Genomic DNA, 17,621 nt, shown 5'->3' with positions numbered 1-17,621 from the left:
TGGAAGGGGTTGGTAGCTGGCTTTGCGCAGAGTGGAGAGTTGAAGAGCGGCGACCAAAGGAACCGGAAGAGGGTCCCAACAAAAGAAAAAGGGTAAAATTGGTGTTGTGGTCCCCACAGCCCCACGTTCTCCTCCTCGCTCCCCATCATACGCATTTATTTACAAATTGCATCCAACAAAACAAAAAAACCACTTTCCTGCACCGCTCCACGTGTGACCCATTACCGTCTTAACCAATAGTATTAGTAACGCACACGCACACCACCATGTCCCCCTCATTGACCAAAGACCAAAACCCAAGCAAACCAATATCTTAAATTCAAAAATTAATAGGAAGCATCTTACGTCACCTACCTTTGACTCTCTCTCTATCTATCTATGTAATATCTATCCCAATCCATCTCTAAACATAACAGACAGCCCCTTCTCTTGTCCGCACCACTTCTCATTGTCTTTTCCTTCATCAAACGCACCATGCTCAGAGACGATCTATGCATCACCGTTCCCACCTTTTTCAGGTGCCCTATCTCTCTCGATGTAATGAAATCCCCTGTCAGCCTCTGCACCGGAGTCACCTACGACCGCTCCAGCATCCAACGCTGGCTAGACAGCGGCAACAACACTTGCCCCGCCACCATGCAGCTCCTCCGCACCAAAGATTTTGTTCCTAACCGCACCCTACAAAACCTCATCCAGATCTGGTCCGATTCGCTCCTCCACCCACCCGTTTCCGAACCGCTCCCTTCTCCGGGCCAAATCATCCAAGCCGTCGCCGACTTGGACACTGAGCACCGCTTCGGTTTGCTATCGAAAATTTTTCACTTCGCTCAACATTCTCCAGAAAACAAACTCTTCCTTGCCAAAATAGAAGGTTTCGTGAACCAATTGATTCGTTTTCTCGACAATGTCGGCGCCGGAGTAACCGGTAGCGTTGAATTTCTCGAGCAAGTCGTCAAGTTGTTGGATTTGATTCTCGATAGCATCGAAGATCCCGAGGGATTCAAAAACTCTATGTTGAAGGGAAAGAACAAGCAGAGCTTAGATTCTCTGCTTCTCGTTCTGCAACGAGGAAGCTCCGATTCGAAGATTGCCTCCGCTAGGGTTCTGCAATTCATCGCCGTGGACGCCGAGTCAAAGCTTTTGATCGCCGAGAAGGAAGGTTTGGTCACCGAATTGCTACAATCGGCGAAGCCGGAGAAAGATCCGGCGTTGATCGAGAACGCTTTGGCGAGCCTGGTGGCAATTTCAGCGCCGAAACGGAACAAGTTGAAGCTGGTGAGTCTTGGAGCGGTGAAGACGTTATCGAAATTACTAACCGAGTCGAATTTAAGCGTGGCGGTGGTGGAGAAGGTGCTGAAGCTGGTGGAAACGGCCTCGTCGACGAGGGAAGGGAGGAGGGAGATATGCGAGGACGAAGCGTGCGTGGCGGCGATACTGAACAAGGTTCTGAAGGTGTCGAGCGTGGCGACAGAGCACGCGGTGACGACGCTGTGGAGTGTGTGCTATCTGTTTCGGGATCGCAATGCACAGGAAGCGGTTACGCAGGGCAACGGTTTGACCAAGATTCTGTTACTGATGCAGAGTAATTGTTCGCCTCAGGTGCGCCAAATGTGCACTGATTTGCTCAAGATTTTTCGGGTTAACTCAAAGTCATGTCTTTCTTGCTACGACACCAAGACCACGCACATCATGCCGTTTTGAAGCTATCCAAGACAGGACACGTAATTAAAAAGCTTGTAAATCAAACCAAATTTTGATAGTCCATAGACAGATGAAAAACAAATTCAAATGAAAAAAAAGGGGAAAATTCATTTGAAGCTTGTTACTAATTCGTGTGTTGAAATTTCGAATAATTGAAAAGAAAAGAATTGCTTCTCTTACAAATTTAAGCGCAAGTTAGGTTGCTAATTTTGATAAATAGAATCGGCACTATATTTGGGTGATTCTATGTAAGTACGTTTTGTGTCAATCGTGGAGAAGGGTGGATGATTCTCTTGGGGTACAAGGTAAGGAGGGTTCATGGTTTTACTGTATGTAGTGCGTGTGAGGCTTTGCAGCAATTCGCCCACCAACTTCTACCCTTCCGTATCTTTTCTTACTTTAGAAAAAGTAACATTATATGGCAACTAACGGAGTGGGCCGAATAGCTTTTCTTCGTTTGTGATAAAAAAAAAATATAAACTGAATTTGATAGCTGCAATCTGTACCCAAATCAGGAAGAAATCAAACATTATCGTTGTTTTAAATTGATCTTAATGCAATGGGTAGAGTTCTCAGAATTTCTAGGAAGTTGGATAAACTATTCGAAAAGAGCGTTGTCAATTTTGACCATTAACAAGGCTTTTTTTTATATATGAAACCTAATTCGTGCTGAAGAGAAAACAATTAAAGAACTTGCTTATTTGTGGATAGAATAATTGGGAGATTGGGGATGTGTGGGAGTATGAAGTTGGGGAGCGGGAGAGAAGAGAAGGGAAGTGACTTAATTAAGTGCACATAAAGCAAAACAATTTGTTGAGAGAGAAAGAGACAGAATGGCGCAAAGTAGTGAAATAGGGTTGCTTTGCTGACTGTAACGGGAACTTTCTCTCTCATTTAAAATTGTTTGTTGCAAGAAAGGAATGAAAAGGATGGGAATCCCATTGAAAAAGAAATGGGTTTAAAGAGTGGAGAGGGATACATTATAGGTTTGACCACTCCAATCCCTACGGCCTACAAGCAAAATGGAATGGTTTTAGGGCCCTAAACAATGCCCACCCTACATTATAAACAATTTAAATAATCTGATCGGATTTGTTAAATCTTAATAAATTAATTATCTGATCCATAATCTTCATCATATACTAGTTTGTCAAATCTGATAAATAGTTTTTTTTTTCTTTTGCTCCGTTCAGATATCTTTAACTTTAATTCTTGCCCCATTATACTATATAGATGCACGCTAGAGATGGAGACTGGCGTTCAATTTTTAAAAATTTCTAAAATTAATTTAATTGATAATTTATAAATCTATCAGTGTCAAATTAATTACATATTACATGGTTGTTACATTTTAGTTAATTATTACATAAAATTTCAAGTTGAAAAACTTAATTTGAATAATTAAAAATTATATATAAATTAAGGTCGAGAGATCAAAACAGTAATTAAATCAAAATAATTAAAAAATAACAGTCTTTCTACTTATCATAGAAGCTTTTTGTTTACTTTTGATTTATTTTAAATAAAATTTAAATTTAAAAAAATTTAATTTACACAATATATATATATATATACACACACACAAACACAATCTAAACAGTATAAAATCTTTTACCGAGACAAGAGAAAAAAATAATTGGAGAATTTATGCTTCTAATTACAAGACTTTATTTAAAGTTTGTTTTTGAACATAAAAAATATAAGAGAAAGACTTATGTAATAGTTAATCATGTTTAGAAATTTGGAAATAAAAAATAATAGTTTATAAACTTTCTACAGCTTGATAATTTTATATTTTTAAGTTTTTCATTTGAAAATTTTATATTAACTATTTTCCTTCTTACTTATTTTTCAAACACTATTTTTATTAATCCCTCCAAATTTTAAAAGAAAGCCTTAGTAATTTGGAACATAATAGACACGTAGACGTCTCTTCTTGGGCATTAGGTAATAGGCAATTTGGCCGTATTCGTATCTCAAATCATCATTATTCTTGGACATATAAAGTAACTAATAATTTCTTAGTAAGACTAATTAATGCGCAATTTGGATTTTAGTGATATTGATACTCCATTAATTATGATTAGACAAAGCCAAAACCGCACGATCAGCATCACCTCCATTAGATTGTGTTTGGAAATGAAATTTGTGATTTTTAGATGAGGAAACCCCCAATCAGAAAAGTAAACAGGAGACGGAAGTGTGATCGGACTTCCCTGCATCATCTATTTCGAAACACTCAGAATTAATTTCTTTTTAACGACATTTTTCTATATAATTTTTATTATAATAATTAATTTAATTTTTTATTAATCTCAGTTCTTAAAACTAAATTTAAGTATTCATAAATAAAAATAATTTATAAAAAAAATATAGTTATTATATTGAAGTTATAAAAATATAATAAATATTTTTTTAATAAAATTTTATTATTATTAGCTGTTTATCTGAACTCTTAAATTTTAAATTATTTTTTTTAATTTAAACATATATTTTAATCGTATTTAATATTTTAAAATTATTTTTATTTAACTTTTAAGTAAATCTTAAATGGTCACTTTGTTAACAGTAGAATAATAAAACAATCCAAAGTGTCTTATGATTTTTTTGTTCTTGTTAAAATATAGTGAGATAATTATTATTTAAATTGTGTTAAAATTAGTAAATGACTACTTTACAGGAATTTAAAAATCAATGATTGAATCATAATAATTATTAAATATATTATTTTACTAAATTTCAGACTTAATATTATTTGATCTTGACTCTTTAAAAACACCAGCAAGTGGAAAAAAATAAAGAAAAAGATAACTAAGGTTTTATGGTATGATCACTCAGGTGAAGTATTTTATTTTTTAATTGCGTTGGAAAAGGAAAAAAACAATAACTTTTTGCTCTACATGAAAAAAAAAAACAAACAATAACTTGTCCCATATATTAAACATTATCCACATAAAAATTACGTTAAACCATTTATATAAATTAAATTAATTTACCTTTATGATTTATAAAAATCTTAATAATTATGATTTTACTAATAAATGTTCTAGAGAACTCATTAAAAGTGTTAAATAAAATATCTATTATCCTTAAAAAAAATTAAAAAGTAAATAACTAAACTTTTTAATAACATGTTCGAAAAATTAAAATTGATACTTTAAAAACACTAGTTAAAAAAATTATGAATAATTATTATATAAAAAAATTGCCAAACTATAATTTTATTTAGCAATGCAAGAGATAAATTTTTTTCATAAACTAATCCAATTCAACTATTAAAACCAAATATTAAAAAAAGAATGGCTATGTTTTAGATATTTTTATTCTCTATAATTTCAAAGCTTGATCAAATTATTTATAACATTTATTTAATTCAAAATTTACTAGCAACGAGTAAGGTATTTACTCAGCTAAACAAGTACGTGTATAGACATAAAAAAAATACTCATAAAATTTAATGAGAATAGATGTAGGTATAGATTCTTAAGTATACATAACACACTTCTTTTTTACTACATACACATTAATTCAATTCAACGTGTCTATTAGTTTAATTAAATAACTTAATTATTAATTTTTGTTATTATGTATTTGTGTTTCTAGGACCAAAATAATATATAAACTTAAAATATAAGTATTTTTAGTCATTTGTAGACTTTAATTTTAATGAAGAGATAAAGTAGTTTAATTATTTTTATTATTGTAACTTTATAATAAATAATTAACTATTTTTTACTAGTCTTGAAGAGTGCTAATTTTTAAGTTTTTGAATTGGTTATTTTAGAAGATCTTAAATATTACGTATATTTCATTCTACTTATATTTTTTAAATATTTTAGTTTAGAAAGATACACTTACCATTTATGATATTTAAATATCTATTTTTATCTATACTTAGATTTTGTTAAGTAATTATGTATTATTATTTTTATAAGCATATTTTTGTTTATAAATATTTTTTATTTAAATAAGATAGGTATGTATGTAGGTGTATGGATATTTAAAGAGTATAATTATTATTTTTTTAAATGCAGTATGAGGATATATATATATATATATATATATATATATATATATATATATCAATTTCAAAATCTTATTTTGATTTATAATTTAATTCTAATAATTTGTTTGGTTTAAATATTTGGAGGGAGAGGAATTATTCCTCTCCTCTATTTTTAACTTCCACTGTGAGGGCTTTCAAAGAAGAAAAAAAATAGCATATATTTATACTACTATCCTTACCTTGAATATTGGAGTTTAATAATTTTTTTATTTGTCGTATACTAATATATTACTTTATTTGTTTCTCTTTTTTTCTTATATATCGAATAAGGTGTCTATGGGTTTCTCTTTTCTTTTTCTAACTTGAATCAGATGGTAAGAGTCATATATTTTGATGAATACAACTATTAATACTATTTCTAATGCATTTTGAACTAGTTTTTATCATATATATATATTTTATCTAATTTACAATTTTATCTATTAAACTAATCAATAAACCAAACAGTACATAAGAGCTGTGCGTTTTGATGAACGTGACTATATGATTTATGGAACGATATTTTTATATTTTGTGTTTTTTACAATTCTTAATGTATATTTCATGTATGATTTTATATGTATTATTAATTAAAAAATTGCAGATTCTAATAGTTTCAATTTAAATTACATTTAATGAATTTAAAATTTAGAACCAAACAGTTAGACGAAGAAAGAAAAATGGTTTCAGCGTTGGAATGATAATAATTTTGTAATTTGATATTTGGAGATGCAGGAGTGAAATGATAAGCTACTGAGACCTAAAAACGAAGAACTTGTTAGAGTGCTAGAAATGATAGGAATGGTGTTCATTAGGTGGCGTGTGAGATAGAAAAAGAAAATATAAATATGATAATTGTACGTGCAAGCATTAGCTAAGCTTCCACTGCATGCCTACCTCCTAATTACCATAATCTCTTCTTTTCACTTCCGTGTTTGATTCTCAAAAATCAATGCCATATACCAAACCCACATCATCTGTGCTATCAACTACAGATCATTACGCTCGTGCCACTGGTTTCCACACCATCATTCCACAACCCATGCCTCAACACCAATAATTCATACCCATGCTTATTTTTTACTGTAAACTGAACCCTACTTTTTCATTTTATCTTTTTATTTTTTTATTATTTACAAACTTTTAAAAGCATGTTTACTCGTTACAAATTCTTCTATATGAACTTGGAATGCATTTTCTTTAGGTGGTTGTTAAATCTCTTTTATTTTTGTATATATATTTCGGTTGGTGGACTGTAAATTGGTTTATACGGTTTGGGCCATGAGAAGTCTGAGATATGAGTGGGCTATTCACTATTGTGGCCCGTTACGACCAGAAGAACTATCACAGCACGATGCTTGTTCACCAAAAACTGTAGATGCTGTTATAACAATAACAAGAATAAAGCATTATCTGTTAAATCAATTATATAATTCCACTAAGTTTAGGATAAAAATAAAATTCTTAAATACTTAATCGTATTATTTTATTTTAATAAAATATTAATTTTAAAATATTAATTTCAAATAATATATTTATAAATGTCTAAATTACATAAAATGTAATACACATGATCAATAAAATAATAGAAGATGATTTAACTTCTAGATTAGTGAATTTTATATTTTATAAAAAGATTAAGTAATGCAAGTATTTTTAAGATTCAAATCTTATATAAACGGATCGCATATATGTTTGTATTAACGGTTTAATTTTTATTAGACAAGTGTTATACTTAAAATGAGACATATCACATATATATATATTTATTAATTTAGAATTGTGATCTTAACACTTAAGTGGATTAAACAGAAGAGGAAAAGAAAAGAGGATTTGGGGTAGGAGCATCTAATTAAATGCAAAGGGCCCGACAGAAACAAAGGGTGTTTGGATGTCCCATAAGAGGGTTATTGTTTTTGGGGGTATACTGCCTACACTGTGGGACAAGAAACAGTCCTCCACTAGTGACTCGTGACCTATACGTGAAGGGCATCTTTGCTTATCCCAAAAACAAAAAGGGATGAATTGACCACATTTAATAATGATCCTATAAATAGCAAAAATATTTATCTGAAATTCTTTTTCTTTCACTTGTGAAAATCGAAGAACTTGATGCATGGAGACAAAAGAGCAAAATAATCTCTTTCAATAAATGGAAAGGTTAGTGTGAGAATAAAATATTATATTTTTTAGTTAAGCTCAATGTTGATAAAATTTTCAATAAATATTTATAAGAGTAAAAACTTAAGTACTAAAATTAATTAAAATTCTCTAAATTAGTTAAAATTATTATTATTATTATTATTATTATTTATTTATTTCTTCTTTTAGAAGGACTTCTTAAAAAATTTACATAAATTGTAACCTACTCCTATTGCGCATAAATCTTAATAACTATGTTATTTACACTGCACATTATTTTTTCTTTATACCATTCTTATAGATTTTTTAAAATTTAAAACAAATAAATGTACTTAAGAATTTATTATTGTTTATTTAAATGAATATATAAAAATGAAATGTAAATAATAATTTGGTCCTTGTGCTTATACTTTATTGAAATGTAGCAAAAATGAGAGGAAAAAAAAATAAAACAGGTAAAAGCTATTATTTTGGATTAAAAGGTGATCAATTTTTGTTTTTAAAAAATTCTCTAATTTGATTAGAAAGATAAATAAAATGGAAAAAAAATAAAGGTATTAAATATAATTTTTTTCTCAAATATACTTTTTATTTTATTTTTTCACATTTGAATTCTTATATGGATCTATCTTTAGGGTTTAGAATTAATGAATTTTATTATTCATGAATTATTTAAACTTAATTCACTAGATGATTGTTTAAATTATTTGTTTATTTAGCTAAATAAATAAATTTAAGCTCGTAATTAGATTTGACTATTTAAATGAAATACCATTAGGCTTAGGTGACATTCATAATTCACAATAGGCCTACAATGTAAAAGGAGCTTATTAACGTGAGAGATGAATTTTGATGATCAATTATATATAAATGCCACATGACTTAATACTTTATTCTTAATTATTAATAATTAGATCTAATAACTAAAGTCTGTATATATCTCTAACTCTGACATTAAAATTTGTTCTTATTCATTCACTACACACACCATAATATCAATTTTTAAAAGTCATGTTTTAAATAGATGACTAAAGGTTTTCCTTGAAAAAATCTATCACTTTCATCATTTAATCCTAAATCTTAAGACATATTTGTGAATACAGATTATATTTTATCATGATTTTACTTTAGTTTTCAATGTTAAGGTATCCTTTACAAAGTTATAAATAAATAAAGAATTAATAGATCAAGTTGAAATTATAACATTTTAGATTTGATTAAATGATGAAAAATAAAATTGATGGTCTTATCGTCTCTACCCATTTTTCTCTTTCATTTATTTTTTATCCGAATCAATCAAAGCATTGAACGCAGAAGAAACATCTAGACTTGCATTGTGACTTACGTTGCATAAACACCAAGCATGGTGTTCCGTTCCCCTCACCTCTTTTCACAAAAAGAAGGCACTAGTGGGTCAACGGAAACCCCTGACCAACTTTTATCCATAACCTACCTTCTACCTTTCCCTATTAAAAATAGACACACCCAAAGTTGACCCTCTTTGATACGCTTCTTGTGGCAAAGATACTGTGAGAGAATGTGGAGTATTGTGTGCCACGCTCACTGTTTCACACCCAAATATAATACATAATTTGTGGCAATAAACATAGAGATAAAAAGAAAAGAGAGAAGTATGTAATAAGATAGAAAAATTAGTTTTATAAGAAAGTTATTATATAGATAATATAACTCAAAAGATTTATTGTTTTCCCTGAAACCGACAGTGTGCCAATTGTATGGATATTGCAGTAGGGTCATACATAGCTAGCCATTGACCATAAGCCACATTTATACGTTGATACGCACACATATCACTATCTCAGGTATTGTACTTTTCTTCTTTTGAAGCAAATCACATCATCTCAGGTATGGTGGGGGTGGTGGTACAACTGTAACTTCCCTACCCATCATGTCCTCAGCCTCTCAACCAAAATGCTTACGTTACATTTGAAAACTATGTCTAAGCAATATAGCTATGTGTCTGAACGAGCATTCGCAACATTGCGCTCTTTTGTTCTTTCTATTGGCCACATTTCGAAACTATGTGATTTACTTTTTCTGTTTTTGTTCTTTCTGATGTAAGATTGAACAAACACTAGAGACGACATACGTGCTCGACCAAACTACGTACCCATTTTTTATGAATAATAATTTCTCTACACAATCCCTTTTTCCCTTTGGCAGATATTGGCACATTTGAGTTGGACTTGTTAAAAATGAAAGATGATATGTGCCCATATGAAATTAAGAATAATTATGTATCATATGGACCACAAAGCTCATCATCAGTACAATGATGATTAATTATATGCATTTTTTATTAATAAAAATAAATTATTACACAATCATTTGAAAAAGTGCTTTTTTGGGTATCCTAATCATTTTAAAATATTACAGTGATCTGCTCATTATATTTGGGGAACCACAATTATCAACAGCTTTTGAGATAAATAACAGTGATTTGGTTGGCCAAATCCTTGTTCACATGCATTTTCAGTCTCAGCTGGTAGTAGATTAAGCGATGAATTAAGTAGGAGAGGATCTTCGTATCTTCAGGATAGTCTCAAATCCTATATAAATGGACCAATCAAAGCTAGCTAAAAGAAAGACCAAATGCCAGTGTGGATCAATTCAATATTGGAATATTCATAGATAAAAGGAATGGATACTTTTATTAATTTCAGCTCAATTTTAAGTATCTATAAATAATAAAATTTATTTAAAAATAATTATTACTACATTTTTATATTTTAAACACAATTCAGCTCTAAAGTTTGAATTAACATTTTACATAATAAATAAATAAAATAATCCACGCGTATGAATACAACTTTCACCTTTTAGCTAGAAGGAGGAAAGATTAAGACGAAGGGTCGAAGGGAAGTGAATGGTGGGGATTCAGTGTAATCAGCATTCCAAATCAAAACAGTAATGCAATATCTTTTAAAAATGCAATCAGGTGAGCCTCCAAAGAAAACAAGGGAGCATGTGAGTGGGGTCTAGATTTTGATCACGTAATATATAACAATAAAGAAAAGCCCTACGAAACCCATAGATTTTGGTAAACCAGCCAGAAATTCCTTATATCGGTTGATCCATGAAACAAAAACTTTTTGCTTTGCTGTTCTTTTGAATTGATTTATTTATTCGTCGTTGCTTAGCCCACTTTTTATTCCAAAAATTCCAACTTTTCCCCTTACATATAGACAATTATCTATTCTCCTCAAATGTATCAAGGATGTAAAAAAGGAAGCACCACTGTCCATAAGACTATAAAATAATGAGAACATTCTATATTTCAGCATGTGCATTACCAGGATTTACTGCACTTTATTCAATCCTTTTTTTTAAGATCAATCGTATTTAATTTTTTATAAATATTTTTTTATTCTTTTTATAAGAAATAAAATAGAATAATTATTTAATTTTTATTATAAAAAATAAATGATAGATTCAAAATATATTAATTGTTAAATTTTTTTAATTTTTTTATTATTAAAGATACAAATGACTAACTATACCGTTTAATATCATATATATTTTTAAAATAAAATTTATATTTATAAAAAACATAATAGAATTAATTAATTTTTTATTCTAATAATTTAATCTTTTGTAATTAATTATTTCACGTATGATGTAATTTATTAAACATTGCAAAGCCTCGTGATTGGAGCTCTGCAGACCACTGATTGTGTTTGTTTGAAGCTAAATCATAATTCAACGCTGATTGAATGATTTATTGAAAACATCTATAGTTTTGAAAATGACATTTTCAGTTGACTGCTAATTTGTGTAACGTAGCCATGATTTTTAATTATCATTGGTAGTATATCTTGAATTTGATTCAACACCCACATAACGATAATGTCTAATTATGACAGTAGTTAGACCTTTAATTGATATAAGATGTTTCAGTCACAAACATGTATCAATGGAATGAATTAAAACCACTAATGTGATTGTATAGCATCACTAAACTCAATTCAGCCAAAAAAAGAGAGGCCATAATAACAGTGAATAAAATCCCATAAAACTAGAATTGCATGTTTAATGTGTAAATTAAGGATAAAGATTTTATTAATCTTAGTTAATTCTTACAGTTAAATTTAAGCATTTAAAAGTGATACATTTTATTAAAATGTTTATTATATATAAACTAATAAAAGTATAGCAAATATAGTTTTTATAGTAAAATTTTATTATCATTAATTTCTTAATATAACCATATATTAAATAAATTAAAATAATTATTTTAATAACTTTTATAAAATGTTGAAATTTTTATTAGAAAAATATTTTCTACTTCAGAGACTTTGTAAATATCATGAGAACATACATATGTTTGCTAAAATGTTGATAAAAAAAATATTGTGACAAATCTCTTCATTCTTGCAATAATTGCTCATATTGAAAAATATGTTTGTTACTCCTTTTAGAAATGAGCGTGTTAGTATGAAAACAAGTATAACTCAAATTTTCTTCCCTTTATTTTTGTTTATTTGTTTTCTAACAATTTAAAAAAAAAACAGTTCATTATCTTTTACTTATTTTCTCTCTTCCCTTTTTTTCCCTTTTAATTCTATTTTTTTCTTTTTCAAATAAAAACAATGGCTAATTAAGCAAGTCTGAGGATGAACAGCTTGCAAGTTAACAAGCAAGACCAGATTGTGGTGAAGGCAAACGCGACAAAGATATGGAATTATGAAGTAATTGCACACCTGAAGCCTGCAAATTTGCAATATCTTAGTTGTTTAATGAAAGAGGATGTGCCAAACCAATGCACAATCACCTTTAAAGATATCATTTAAAGCTAATAATCAATTCTCTAATTGCAAAGAACTTTTTATCATGATCTCTACCACGTCATACCTGTTAGAAAGTAAGCCAAAAAAATAGGCTATTCTGTTTTTTTTTTTTTCTGTTGTATGCCATTAGCTGTCTAGCTATAAAAGCTGATACATTTCCTGTAATGAAATACGACATACAAGTTTTCTCCTCTGTTTCACTGTATTTCTTTCTCTATGAGTTTTATGTTCCTTTATGGTATCTAGAGCAAGGTTCGTGTAAAGTGGCCTGTGAAAAAGTGGTGATAGAATTAGAAGGGTTGTAAAGTGTGTTGAAGACTGTCTTGATTCTTCAAGATCGTGTGTATTGGGAATTAAGCATAGTTTGAAGATCCTGTGAAGATTCTTTCATCAGAAGACAGGAGGATGGCTGGAAATGGTAGTATTATCCAAGGGGCTCTACCCGTTTTCGATGGGAAGATGTTTGATGATTGGCAAATCAAGATGATGGCCATATTTGGATTTCAAGATGTCTCAGATGTGATAATGGGTGGTCTTGAAGATCCTGGGAAGAAATCAGATCAATAGAGAAGAACAACACCTGGGAATTGGTGGATATGCCAGCTGATAAGAAACCAATTGAGTTGAAGTGGGTTTACAAGACAAAAGTGAATCCGAAAGGTGAGATAGTGAGACACAAAGCTCGTTTGGTTGCAAAAGGATACTTGCAACGAGAAGGGGTGGATTATGGAGAAGTTTTTGCCCCTGTGGCACGTATTGAAACAGTTCGTTTAGTAGTGTCAATGGCTAACCGAGAAGGTTGGAGCATGCATCAGCTAGACGTCAAATCTGCGTTTCTAAATGGATTTCTTGAGGAAGATGTTTATGTTCTGCAGCCTCAGGGATTCAAGAAGGAGAAGCATGAGCACAAGGTGTATAAACTCAAGAAGGCCTTATATGGCCTAAAACAAGCTCCAAGAGCTTGGAATAAGAGAATAGATGAATTCTTGTGTCAAGTGGGGTTTCTAAAGTGTGTATCTGAGTTTGGAGTTTATATTAAGACTGTGATACATAACAAGCTAGAAGAAAAACTGATAATCTGCCTGTATGTGGATGACTTACTCGTGACAGGAAGCAGTGAGAAATTGATAAATGAGTTTAAATCTCAGATGTTATCTGAGTTTGAAATGAGCGACCTTGGAAGATTGAGTTACTTCTTGGGTATTGAGTTTGTACAAACCAAGTCTGGAATCGTTATGTATCAGACTAAATACGCATCTGATTTGCTCAAGAGATTCAACATGCTGCAGAGCAATCCTGCAGGTACACCATCAGCAGTTGGTCTGCATCTTGAGCAAAATGCTGCTGAAGAACCTGTTGATCCAGCAGTCTATAGAAAGATGGTTGGAAGCTTGAGATATTTGTGTCATACCAGGCCTGACTTGAATCACAGTGTTGGGTTAATAAGTAGGTTCATGCAAGAACCCAAGCAATCACATATGACTGCTGCAAAAAGGATCTTAAGGTATTTACGTGGAACGACTGAGTTTGGAATTCTGTTTTCCAGGAACACTAACCATGAGGATATGAAGCTAATTGGTTTCTCAGACTCAGATTGGTGTGGTGATAAAGGTGATAGAAAAAGCACAGTTGGTTACATTTTCTTTATTGAAGGAGCTCCAATCAGCTGGAGTTCTAAAAAAGAGCCTGTAGTTGCTCTTTCATCTTGCGAAGCGGAATATATTGCTGCTGCTGAAGCAGCATGTCAAGCAGCATGGCTGGAGAAGTTGATGAATGAATTGAAGATTAAATTGAAGTCAAAGACAACACTTATGGTAGACAACAAATCTGCCATTGATTTGGCTAAGAATCTAATCTGTCACGGTAAAAGCAAGCATATTGAAACTCGGTTTCATTTCTTGCGTGATCAAGTTAATCAAGGAAAGCTGAATGTTGATTTTTGCAAGTCAGAATTCAGCTTGCAGATATCTTTACGAAAGCTTTGAAATATGAAAGGTTTAAGTGCCTGAGAGAATTTATTGGAGTTGTTTGTATGAAAATGTTTTTGGCTTAGGGAGGTGTGTTAGAAAGTAAGCCAAAAAAATAGGCTATTCTGTTTTTTTTTTTTTTTTTCTGTTGTATGCCATTAGTTGTCTAGCTATAAAAGCTGATACATTTCCTGTAATGAAATACGACATACAAGTTTTCTCCTATGTTTCATTGTATCTCTTTCTCTATGAGTTTTATGTTCCTTTAATACCTACACCATCCTTACGCAATTCTTTCAACACTATATTTATATTGAATCTTTATATAAATTATTAACATAAAATTCTAAATTTGATTGATAAATAGCACTGGCAATATTTTAAAAACTACATCTAAATTTTGTCTCTTAATTAATTATTCCCTTTTACCTCTAGCAGTTTCCGATGCATATGGATAAAATTCAAGTACAATTTTTTTAAGTGTTACGTTATTGGTGTTGTTTACTACTCAAAGTTATAATTTTACTTTAGTAATATACAATAACATTAAATCTAATTTTTTTAATAACGTGCAACTCTAATTTTAATTGATAAATAATGTTAACATCACATAAACAATAAAATATAAGTTTTATCCATAAACTACTCCGATAATTGAACATCTAAATATTAAGAAATAATCATAAAACTTTGTCTTACAACTTATAATATATTTGATAAATTAGTTAAAATCTTACAACTTATAGCTTATAATTAAATGATTGAATTTGAGCCGTTTGATAAAATTTACACAATGATATAAAAACATGTGTATGAGTGTAAATTGTTTAAAAGTTAAAGGTAAAAATGAAAGAGAATATTACTAACTAGGTTCTAATAAAATGGATGCTACTTATTTAGAGTGATTTTTTATAAGTTAGTTTTTTAAAGTTATAATTTTTTTTAAATTTTTATTTATCAAATAAATATACTGATTTATTAAAAAATAATAAGTTATAAACTTATATTACTAACCATACTTTAAATCTTTCTACTTTTATGCTTACAAATTATTCTAATTATTAAATAAAAACGTTTAATATTGTATGTAACATGAGTTTTGTTATATCTTCCTACGCACATGTTTTTTTAATAATTCTCTTGCCGTATAATGTAAATATTACATTAAAAAGTACATTTTTTAAAGCATATTTTTCTGGAGATCAGTTTGGATCTCTTTCAAGAAGCCTCTGACCACCGTGGCTACTCGACCAGAAGAATGAGTGGCTAACTCCACGGAACATATATAATAAGAATTACAACATTTTTTTCAAACACCTGCAATACTGCTATCGTCCGAAAATAAGGTTTATACATATTTAGATTTAATAATTTTGAGAAAAAATCATTCTTAAAATATCTTTCAAAATGCTAATAAAAATTATTATTTTTTAAATGTCAAAAAGTTACTCATATATAATTTTATAACAATAATTTTATATATATATATATATATATATATATATATATATATATATATTCTTGCTTTCCTCAGTTTTTTTGTTATTTTTCTCTCTCTTAAATTACTCGAAACAGATAAACCATAAGTATTTACATTTCAAAAATAGTGTTTACCAAATATTTTTCAAGGTTGAATGAATATAAAGTTTTAGATTTTTGCTTTATTGATCTAGTTTAGTAGTTTGTGTAATGTACGTATATTTTATTTTAAAATAATCAAATATATAATTTAATATTTAAAGTAAAAAATATATATGAAACACCTGAATATATTATAAATAGTGAAAGGTATAAAAATTAAGTATTTTGTATAATTATATAACCAATCAAATCAAATATAATGCACTCATCAATTATGGTGTATATTTCAATGAAAGTATAATTTTCATGTGTAGTGTTGTTTTAAAAAGGATATAAATGTGAAAAAAAAAGCACATGCAAAAGCACCTTAACGTTAAAAATAACATTGTTATAATTAACTTAAGAAAATGATTGTGAAAGAGTATTTGAGAATAATACAAATTTTGAGAGGAAAAATATGGAAATAATTTTGCAATTTCTAATAGAGAAAATATGCTGTTTTGCATGAAATCATAGATATTTAACTACTGAAAATTTGGACAGAAAGTATGAAAAATAAATATTAAGTATTATAAATTTTATAAATATAAACATAAATAATCTCAAAATTTTAAAAAGTTATATAAAATTATGAAGAAAAGTTAAGTATTAACTTTCATCTTTAAAATTTAGAATAAAATGAATATAGATGTGAGTAAAAAAACAAAACCATTATACTGAAAAAAATGAATATTTTTAATTAATTTCAATCTTGAAATGTACTCGCAATATAACTTAACTAAATATTTGATTTTTTAGATAATAGAATATAACATATATATTAATATACAATGTTTGAGTACTTAATGCAAACAATTATAGACACTCACTTGCTAAAACAAATGAATTTTTCTTCTCTTTAATTTTTAACTCATAGTAGGATGGTCCATAGGGCTGGGGATTATAAAAATGGGGTTAGTATAGAACTTTTCCGTTTTAAATGAGAAGAAATCGAGAGAAGATTAAGAAGAGATTTGTCCCTAACCACTAGGGATGCTGGAACCATATCACTCTATCAGACTCCGTCCCCTTCACATTTTCCTCATTAATTTAATGTCACCATAATTATTTTATTCCATTTTTTCCCCTCAATATTCTTCAATATGTGGTGAGAATGAAAAAACCAAACTAGCCTTGCTCATTCTATCAATTGCAAACACAATTATATATATATATCGACAGTACATTACTATATATAAAAAGACATCAATTATGAAACTGCTTTGCATTGTGTGTCTTTGATTGCAATTTGCTCACTGCAAAGGGATTGAAGAGGCACGAGTGCTGGGTCCCCAGAGGTTAGTGACTTAATGCTAACTACACTGCTCAACTCTCTTA

The 17,621-nt window shown here is 29.6% G+C and overlaps 1 protein-coding gene across 1 annotated transcript; it reads left to right on the top strand.

The window, feature by feature from the left end:
- Positions 1-415: 415 nt before the first annotated feature.
- Positions 416-1,939, top strand: LOC113853212 (U-box domain-containing protein 27-like). The gene has a single exon (XM_027483710.1). The coding sequence runs from the start codon at positions 475-477 to the stop codon at positions 1,699-1,701; it is 1,227 nt and encodes a 408-aa protein (XP_027339511.1). The 5' UTR covers positions 416-474; the 3' UTR covers positions 1,702-1,939.
- Positions 1,940-17,621: the final 15,682 nt, after the last annotated feature.

Source organism: Abrus precatorius, unplaced genomic scaffold (assembly GCF_003935025.1).
Source record: "Abrus precatorius isolate BTA unplaced genomic scaffold, Abrus_2018 Scaffold10, whole genome shotgun sequence".
NCBI lineage: Eukaryota > Viridiplantae > Streptophyta > Magnoliopsida > Fabales > Fabaceae > Abrus > Abrus precatorius.
The sequence above is the reverse complement of the archived record's forward strand: the minus strand, read 5'-3'. Positions and strand labels throughout refer to the sequence as shown.

What these genes read in the sequence shown, in the direction of transcription:
- LOC113853212 (XM_027483710.1), top strand. Translation starts at nt 475, where the DNA reads ATGCTCAGAGACGATCTATGCATCACCGTTCCCACCTTTTTCAGGTGC.